The following is a 10022-nucleotide window of genomic DNA, read 5'->3' on the forward strand; positions in this document are numbered from 1 at the left end:
AGCCGCAAGCCGTGGGCCGCGGGCCAGCCCCCGGGATGTCCCTCTCGCTGCTGAGCCTGGCCGCGCTGTGCTGGGGCGCCGCGTCCCCGGAACCGGTAAGTCCCCGCCTCGCCCACGCTGCCCCGAGGCACTTAAGGGCCACCCGGAGGAGGCATGTCTGCGCGCTTGCTGCATCCTCCCTAGGCTCAGACCCCTGCCCGGCGGGCTTGCACGGTGAAGCTGGTGAGGTCAGGGACCCGGGAATCACAGGTCTTGGCACAAGTGTCACCGTGTGTTTTAGATTCAGTCGGTGCTCTCATCTGTAAGAAGGGTACCAGGGTCGCCACACCACATACAGAGCCAGTCTTCGATATTGCTATGACTCGGGTCTTGGAATCTGTTCACCTATGGGGCCCAAGATCTGCCTGTCCAATGCCCCCTGCCTCTCTGCAAGGTTGATCTGTGAGCCCTAGGGCAGGTTTCCTCTAAAAAACAGGTCTCTAAGAAACACCTGCCCCCAAATAGCACTCTAAGTTCTATCCTTGACCTCCTAGCATGGCAAAAACAACCCACAGAAGACATGGAGGTACCAGCTGGTGGTTTTGCAAAGACAAACCTCTTCAATCCTATGAGGTCTTTGCCGGGAGGCGCTTGTGATGTTTTCCACCAGAGGAAGATAGCAACTCCTTTTGCCTTAGTTGCTATAAGCCCGAGTTTGGAGCGTTTAGAGCCATGGCTTTACTTCTTGTTAGAACTTGCCTCACAAATCCTTGTTAAAAAACTCGGCTAGTTTAGTGGCTCGTTGTTTTAAACAGAGGTGATCTCCCCCAAATCCAGCTTACTCGGGCCACAAAAGCCTGGTCCTCTTCACCTTGCAAGCTGCTTAGAAATGTTGATAGTTTTTGTCATTGGAACTTCTCACTCATGGGCATTGGGTTGTTGCCGACCCATAGTGACCGTGTAGGATGGGGGGGCGGGGAGTGCCCCTGTGGGTTTCTGAGACGGTAACTCTTTATGGGAGTAGAAACCCTCAATTTTCTTCCCTTACTGCTGCCTAACTGTTAAGGTTCAGCATTTTCCCCCCAAACCAAAGTACAAGTTTTTTGTTCTTATGCAAAGATTCAAACTGTTAACGCCTAAGGGTTGATTGTTGGCCTCTCTTGGATATTGATATTCAACCGCCTGAAAGATCTTCGCCATCGAAAACACGCTGAAACACCTAACTAACTGCCTGTGATTTTGAGAAGCTGGCAAGTTCTTGGTGTCAGAAGAGAGGACACTGTGGAGAGACAGGGCGGCCCCGCGGGCCTGCAGTCAGTGATATCTTCTGTTAATCACCAGAGAAAACGCCACCAATTCTCCTGACCGTTCTGCTAACCCAGAGTTGAACATGAGTGTGAAGGAGTCAGCCACTGTCTCGGTGGGAAGGAGGCGGGCTTGGCATCCACCTCCGGCCAAGAAGTGAGGTGATGACCGGCTGGTGGGCCCCAAGTCCCAGTGTCTCACCGTGTGTGCCGGTGGTCCCAGTTCGCCTCACGGGTTCGCCTCACGGAGGGGGAGCGTACTTACTGTGCCAAACTATGAAACGGAATCAGCTCATCTTGTCTTTGAAAGTTTGTCACTTGTGCATGTGTAAGGAGAAAGAGGGTGTTTTATTTGGCAAAAGCAGTTTGTGATTAGCCAGCAGGTGGCGTGACCCTGGGTCTCTCTCTCTTGCAGACTGTGCAGTGTGGCTCTGAGAACGGTAGGTGCATTAGGGAACAGGCAGCTGGGGCTTTACATAGCAAGTGTGGGCTGGTGGGAAATTTCTATCATCTGTAATTCTTCTTGTCTGCAAATGTTTCAAAGCCCCTCAGACAACTGGACCCGGCCGATCGTGGGTCCTCAGTGGCTGGGCCCAGGGGACAGCCACCGCTTAGCGGGCTGATGTGGAGATGTGTGTGCTCACGCAAGGCGGAAGCCTCAGGGAATAAAGGGGTGATTCATCTGAGCTGGTGTCCAGCAGGAAGGGAGACCAGGCAGGGCAGGAATTGCCAAGCACAGTGGTGCTGCTGCCACGCCTCACTAGGACAGCCAGTGCTGTGGAGGAAGTCACTTAGAGCCGGGGGACAGGAAGAAAGGGTTATAGAAGATGGCAGGTAGTTGAGATGGGAGTGTTTAAGAATCAGGGGACTTCTACCTAAGAAGGTAGATGGAAAGGTGGGGAATGGCACGTCTGTAGAAATGGAATTAGAAGACAGTGGAACTGTTCCATGTACTCTGTGAAGCCCCCTCATAAATATAGCTGCACACTCACACACACTCCCTCACTCACTCACTGTGGAGTCATGGCAACCCCAGGGGGCAGAGCAGAATGTAAAGGCTGTAAAGGAAGTCTTTATGGGAGCAGAGAGCCTCATCTTCCCCTTTCAAAACTAGTGGATTTGAACTGCTGACCTTGTGGTTGGCAGCCCAAAGCATAACCCACACCACCAGAGCACCTTACTTTAGATACACAAACTCTCAGAATGATCCCTAGTGCGCTGTCTGGAGCATCAGGGCCAGGAAACTGAGAGTACTTCTCTCAGCTCAGCAGTCCCCTCAGCTGCTGGTGCCCAGAAATGTTTGGCCTGCCTTTGGGAGGAGGAGGAGGAGGAGGAGGGAGGAGGGAGGAGGGAGGAGGAGGAGGAGGAGGAGTGAATTAGAATGGGTGGAGAAGATGGGTGGGGGCAGGTCACTTGGAGGAGATGGCAGTAGCCTTTCCTGGAGGAGGGGGGATTGTCATTGTGACTTTTCCCAGAGCTGTCTCCAGAATGGAAGGTCCAACACACTCTGATTCCCGGAGACTTGCGGGACCTCCGTGTGGAGCCTGTTAAAGCCAGGGTTGCGCCGGAAGAGTATTCACTGCGGATGAACATAAGCTGGATACTCCGGGCAGATGGTGAGTCTACGAACGTCCAGGAGAAGCCCTGCCGTGTCCACAGGTCATCGCCAGGTGTCAGCACCTTGGTTCTGGCACGTAGCGGCCGTGGGACAGACTAGGCTGCCGCAGGTCTTTTAACTAATCTATGGAAGCAGGTTGTCAGGCCTTTCTTCCGAGAATAATTGCTGGGTCAGTTTGAATTGCTGATCGAGTTCTTAACCTTAGCCCTGAAGCTAAGGTTATCACTGGGGCTTCTTCCTTGGCACATACCAAACAGAAATACCTATACACATGCACCCAAAGCCAAATACTAGCATGTGCACAGTAGCACCCTTCGCAGCAGTCAGGGGCCCACCCACAATGGAGCAGGCTCATGAAGGGATCCTGCACAACACTGTGCTTGAACCTTGCAGACTAAGGTTGCACGTATACACGGTGACATAGGTCTGCGGATTTGCGAAGGCCAGGCGGTTCCTGTATAGAAAGTGAGAAATGAATCCGGCCAGAATAACGATTCCTCTCGGGTGTGGGGGAGGAGCTGAAAGGAAGGCGGAACGGGCTCCCAGCATGGTCAGAAGGTGGCCGCTGGCTCCAGGAGTGTGAAGGGTCACACAGCAGTACACTGACATCTGTGGACGAGATTAATAATACGAGATGATTCCCCTGAGCTAGGAGGAGCTCTCCAGTAGCTCCGTTCCTTTTCTACTCCCAGAGACCGGCGTCAAGGTCTCAGTGTTCCCCCAAGGTCAGGCTGTGGGGCAGCTTACGCTTGCTTTTGATGAGCCAATCCTGAATGAGTTGAGTCTTGGAGGAGCAAAGCTCTGAGCTGTCGGGAATGGGAAGAGAGGGCATCCTGGGGCGAAGGATTTGCAGCCGCAGAGACACAGTCAGGACCTGCGTGGTTTGTTGAGGACACTCTGGGGGTCTTTGTGGAGGTCCCCAGGGCAGGCCCATTCCCCTTAAAAGAGCCCCAAACATCGTAGAGCTCCTGTGAGACCCAGGCTCCCAGTGACACAGGAAGGGGCTGGTGCGATGACATTTGTGTCCGTATTTTGCCACTGATGAGCTCTGTGAGCTTTGGCAGAGCTCCCAGACACTGCCCAGGTGTCCTCTTCCCTATCTGAAAACTGGGAACAGCCTTCAGGAGCATGGCGAATAGGCGTGCAGAGTGTGTGGCATTGAGCTACATAAACCACAGCCCTCTTGCCTGTCTTGGCAGCCAGCATCTGCTTCTTGAAGGCCACCAAGATCTGCGTGACCAGCCACAGCAATTCTCACACCTTCAGCTGCGTGCGGTGCAATTACACAGAGGCTTTCCAGCAGCAGACCAGGCCCTTGGGCAGCAAAGTAAGCAGGTCGGGGCACTCGGTGGGCAAGCTCTGCCTGGGAGCATGGGTGAGGTCCTGGACTGGCAGTCTGGGAGCAGCAGCTACAACCCAGGCTTGGACCAGCATGCCCAAGCGCACACCCCACATGACTTCTTCGCCGTTCCCTGCCTCAGGGCAAGTCAGCATCTGAGCCTCAGTTCTCCATCAGCCGAGTGTGGGGAGATGGATTGAAGCTATGAATGGGCTTTGCGATTTTATCCTTCCCTAATTCTGGGAGTTCCCTTGGTGTCCCTAAGTTTCTGCAGTCGGTTAGAGGATGGGTGGGGCGCGTGGTGGAGGGCCACGCACAGAGGCACAGTGTTTCAGGAACTCAAGGTGCCTTGCTTTGCCCTGCCCTGCAGTGGGCATTCTCCTACACAGGCTTCCCCGTGGAGCTGAACACAGTCTACTTCATCGGGGCCCATAACATACCCCCTGCAAATATGGATGAAGATGGCCCTTCCTTGTCTGTGAACTTTACCTCACCAGGTAACATCCTCGTGCACGCCTTGCTGGGATGCTTGTTATGTGGATGTGGTGTGTGGCCTTGCCAGTCTCAACTTCCTCATCTCTCATGCGGATACAATAGTGTGGAGACGAGGGTTAGATCAGAGAAGCTAGTGGGAAGCTCGGTCTCCACTCCTGTGGGCTAGGCACTGTTCCGTATTGGACAGGCATCATCTGGGTCATGTCTCCTAACACCTCAAGGTCAGGGAAGCCCCCTTTGACAGAGGAAGGAATTACAGACTCAAGTACTTTTTTTTTAGGGTGTTTTTATTATTATTTTTAACAATTTCATTGACACTAAAGCCGCATATCACAATTCAGTAGTTCAATCACATCAAGAAGAGTTGTGCAATCATAAGCACAATCAATTTTAGAACACTTTCTTCCCTAACCCCACCCCCGCCCCGCCAGTCAGTCACATGTAAAGTAGGAGTTGTGTATTCACCATCAGTTCCAGAGAGTGCCCCTTCCCCACTCCCACATGCATTGCTTGCACTCCCAACCCCCTCAACCCCTTGGGGCTGTACATCTTTTTGTTGTTGTTCATAGCTTTATTGACATATCTTACACCATCCATATATCCACTCACCAACAATTCTGTTGTTCAGTCCCATGAAATGGAGTTGGACAGTCACCAATGCTAACAGCTCCCCATTCCTCTCTTGCCATACCCTCAGGGAACCACTACTCCTGTGGCTATTTCTGCAGGGTTATCTATCTTGTCTTTCATTAAGTAAACAAATGAACATACGCAAATCTAACTTGATTGATGAGGTAAAACAAACAGCAGCCTGAATAATAAGGGGAGTAAATATTTAAGAACTAGTGGATGATCATGTGGGTCGTCATTGCATCACACCCTGGACTTATCATCCCTTCCATGTGGCCCTTCTGAGAGGGACTGTCCAATTACCTTGTGGGTGGGCTTTGGGTCTCCACTACATCAATGCTTCTTCACACTGAGTTGTATGTTTCTGAACTTCTGATACCTCTTGCCATCGACACCCTGTGATCGCACAGGCTGGTGTGCTCCTTCCACGTGGGCTTTGTTGCTTCTGAGCTAGATGGCCGCTTGCTTGTCTTCAAGCCTTTAAGACCCAGACGCTATATCTTTTGATAACCGGGCACCATCAGCTTTCTTCACCACATTTGCTTATGCACCTGTTTGTCTTCAGTGATCATGTTGGGAAGGTGAGTATCCTACAATACCACATTATTAGAACAAACTGTTCTTGTACTGAGGCAGGGTTTAAGCAGAAGCCCCAAGTCCATCTGCTTCTTTGTTGCATATATATTTATTTTGTTGTTTTGTTTTTCTCCTCCTAACCCACAGTTATGTTTACATTTCAGTAATTCCTCTCAGATACATTTCAATTGTTCAGATGCATCAAGAAAATTTACCCTCCTCACCATCACTTTTAGGACACCTAAAATCCCCCTGTACCTGCCATTGTTGGCTCCCCTCTCGTCCCATACCTGCCAGGAACCATCGGTCTCATCACTGTCTCTGTAAGGTCACCTATCCTGGATTATTTGTATATAACCACCCAAAACATACAAATAGCCACATGTCTGATGAGGATAACGACACAGCGCAGATAAATACCTCCATGTTTAACGAAAGAAAGGGCGTGTTAAGAACCATCAGTCCGGTCCCCACTGCTTTCAGGGTCACCTATTCCAGGTCCTGCTTACCTAGCAACACATACACCCCTTTAGTCCTCAGTAATCGTGTCTGAAAGGTGAGCATCCTATAAGGCCATTGTCCTATTCCAGCCGTTAGGGATGCAGCGGGTCTAGTCCACCACCACCCCACCCCACCACAGTGTGGCCCCTTATGAGTGATCCACATTCAGCTCAGATGGAGTGCCAAGTGCTGCCCCCAAGTCAGCAGTCTAAGCTTGGGATTCTTCAGGGACTCGGTGATTTCCCACATATCACTGGCCTGTTCCACTCCCATCTTGGTTTGGCCCCAGGTGGGCTGGTCATTCTGGACACTCTCTCCGGACTCTTGTCTTCAGAGTTGTCCTCTGTGGCCCTCAGCGCCATCTTCCCGGAAGTCTCCCATAGTCACCTACCTTGATCTGAGTTCACACCTAGGAAGCGAAGCCAGACATCAAACGCTGGTCCTTCTTGATCGATGCTCTTTGGCTATGCTTCGAGCCATCCATGCAAAATGCCTGTTCCAGGTGCCTCCGCCACCCAGTAGGCTGTGTGTAAGGGCATGTGGTTGGGTCTGTAGCACCTTCCTCTTCCCTCAGCTGTTCGTGAGAGGCAGGGTGGGATCTATGGAATGCTGAAGCTTTTTGCCCAAGCTGTGAGACCAGCTCAGGTCTCTAGCACATCTGTGTTGGACACAGGTTGGCTGTGAGGATGAAACAGGAAATGGCTGTGAAGGCCCAGCCCCGCTGGTCTCCTGCCCTCCTCAGCCCTGGAGGGCCCAGCAGCCCAGGGCGGCAGCTGGAGTCTTGCTGTGAGATTGTGCGATTACAGTTGTCCCAGCACATCTTACTTCCTGCAAGCATAACATCTCCTGATGTTACTGGTCCCACAACCGGTCAAAGCCAAGAAACTGTGACAGTTGTTGGTGACGTTGGATGAGCTACACTCCAGGCGTGATGTAGCTGTTCTGTTTTCCCACGAAGGCCCTCTTTCTGCCCCAGGATCCCACCCTGCACTGTCGCTCCTTCAGGACGGCACCTAGGTCTTTGTTATTCGTGGCCTTGTCTGCAGGCCAGCAACCATCCTGTGGCATGTCCCCACCTGGGTTTGTCTCATTAGACATTAGAATGGGGTTGCTAGTTTGGGGTGAAATCACCACCCCCTGCCCTCTCATCACATCTTAACAGGTAGGCGACAGCCACATGACACCACAGACCATTTGAGACAGTGTTTTCCACCTTCCTAATGCTGCCACCTGTAATGCAGTTCCTCACGTGGTGGTGACCCCCCAACCATAAAATTATTTTTATTGCTACTTCATCACTGTCATTTTGCTACTGTTATGAATCGGGCGACCCCTGTGAAGGGTAGTTCGACCCCCGGGTTGAGAACTGCTGCTTTGAGGCATCATCACTCCACCGAGATGGAGCTTGTGTGGAGTTTCTTCATGGTAGAGTCACCTTGCCTCCCTGCCCCAACCCTGATCTTTGGGAGCACGTCATGAGTCTGCCCTCCCTGGAGGGCGTGGGGTCGGGGGTGGGGGTGTCTGAACATGTTACCAAGCCCCACATGTAAAAGTGGGTTGTCTTGTCCTCAGGAGTGTCTGCTTGGGGGAAGTCGTGGGCAGATGAGCCCTGTCTGACAGTAAGACGTTAGTGCCCCCTTGGAGTTAGCCATCTCACCTCGCCTTGGGGCCACTTTGTGATGGCATTTGTGTGTCTGCAGTCATGTTTGTTGCCAATGTGCAGAGAACCCCTTGTCCTAAACTGTGAAACTTTCATTCACACTTCCAGGCTGCCTGGATCACATCATGAAATACAAAAAAAAGTGTATCGAGGCAGGTATGTGAATGCAGTGTTTGCTTTTGGTGGTGGTGGTGGGTGCCTTGAAGTCGGCTACAACCCATAGCGACCCCTTTCACAACAGAACAAAACGCTGCACGGCTCGGCGCCACCCTCACAATGGTTCCCATGCCGAGCCCATTGTGGCAGCCACCGTGTTGTTCCTCTATCTCGCTGAGGGACTTCCTTTGTCTACTTTACCAAGTAGGATGTCCTACAGGCCCTGACAACATGCCCACGTATGTAAGACCAAGTCTCCCCATCCTCACCTCTAAGGAGCACTCTGGCTGTCCTCCTTCCAAGCAGGACCATGGTCCTTCGGCGGAAGGAGACGCTGGCTCAAGCCCGCAGGGGCACAGTCGGAGGCACTGGACTACCGGCGGCGAGGACACACAGGCCGGGAGTGGGGACGGAGTTCTCACGACACAGCTCGAGGAGCGTGCTGGGGAAGGACAGGGTCTGAGTAGGCGTATGGCGTGGAGCATAGTCACATGAAACTGCCCCTCAGGACAACAGGTCCCAAGGGTCCAACTTCCAAGGGGCTGTATAAGTTTCTAGGGATGTAATCTTAGAATGCTAATGAGGGGTATGGATATTTGGGGAGTTCAGCACCCATCTTTTAGGCATCCAGCTCATAAGGCACCCTGTGCACTCTGCCAGGCTGAGCTGTGGCGCTGGGTGGAAGAAGGCAGAGTTGGAGCTCTGCTTCTTCTCATGGGCTGTCCTAGCTCCAAACTCCTAAAGACGGTTCTGAACTTGGGCCTGAAATGGTCTCCTGGCAGAGCAAAATAATTCCTGTTTGTATCATTCTCCTGGAAACCCAGTCCTCTCCTCAAGTCACGGGAATAAAACTCAGTCTTGACACCCAGCCGGGCCCGAGCGATGGTCTGATGGATGACTCCTTGAACCCAGAATGTTCTAGCAGTGGCCATGCTGATCCTGCCGAGCTCCGCGCTCTGAGCCATACGGCCCTGGCCTGTGGCTCCTTCTCACCAGCCTGGGAACAGAAAGAACCTCCCCAAGGCCTCTGCGCCCGCAGCCCTGGGAAGCGACTGTGAGCACAGTGGGGACGTGGGGCAGCGCATACTTTGAGAGTGCAGAGTGCAGTCAGGTCTCAAGTCTGGGACGTGTCCCTGACTTGTAGCGCCCCCTGGGGGATTCAGATGAAGATTGAAAGCGTTAGCAGCTCGTCATGCGACTCTCGCTGGGCCCCTAGGGAGCCTGTGGGATCCGAACATCACAGCTTGTAAGAGGGATGAGAAGACGGTGGAAGTGAATTTTACAACCAGCTCCCTTGGAGACAGATATATGGCTCTTATCCAAAGCAGTGGCCTTCTTGGACTGTCTACTGTACGGGAGGTAACTTCCCCCTTCAGTCCTGTAGCTTCACCCCCACCCCCCACCCTCCTGCAGCTTTCCTCATGGGGGAAAAATGGTGGATGCTCCAGGGGGATGCAGAATTCCTCCCTGCACAGAGACTGCAGAGGATTGTCCTTTGACAAACCCACAGTCCCTGTGTGCATCCTTGGAAAAGCCCCAGTGATTCTGAAGGCAACCAAAGGCAGCCGTTTCAGAAGCACAGAGTGCATCCCGGTTCACACACCATCCCACGCATGACGAGCCGGGCTGGAAAGAGTGGCTTCTTCACAGGCAGCTGGTGATCTGTCTTGACTTTGTCTCACTGATGTGCACAGAGCAAGCCAACCAGGACGTCAGTGGTGGTCCCGGTCAGTGGGGAGAGTGAAGGCGCTGTGGTGCAGGTAC

At 52.7% G+C, this 10022-nt stretch overlaps 1 protein-coding gene across 1 annotated transcript in view; it reads left to right on the top strand.

Annotated features, from left to right (window-relative positions):
• The first annotated feature begins 35 nt into the window (after positions 1-35).
• Positions 36-10022, top strand: part of IL17RB (interleukin 17 receptor B) — a 15676-nt gene continuing 5689 nt past the window's right edge. The window contains exons 1-8 of the mRNA XM_004715281.2: positions 36-95; positions 1699-1723; positions 2759-2899; positions 4101-4228; positions 4611-4737; positions 8211-8258; positions 9475-9617; positions 9953-10018. Of these exons, the coding sequence (XP_004715338.1) occupies positions 36-95; positions 1699-1723; positions 2759-2899; positions 4101-4228; positions 4611-4737; positions 8211-8258; positions 9475-9617; positions 9953-10018 (738 nt within the window). The remainder of the gene's footprint in view (positions 96-1698; positions 1724-2758; positions 2900-4100; positions 4229-4610; positions 4738-8210; positions 8259-9474; positions 9618-9952; positions 10019-10022) is intronic.

The sequence above is a fragment of the Echinops telfairi genome, unplaced genomic scaffold (genome assembly GCF_000313985.2).
Source record: "Echinops telfairi isolate 266 unplaced genomic scaffold, ASM31398v2 ScPeMD7_7420;HRSCAF=8458, whole genome shotgun sequence".
Taxonomy (NCBI): domain Eukaryota; kingdom Metazoa; phylum Chordata; class Mammalia; order Afrosoricida; family Tenrecidae; genus Echinops; species Echinops telfairi.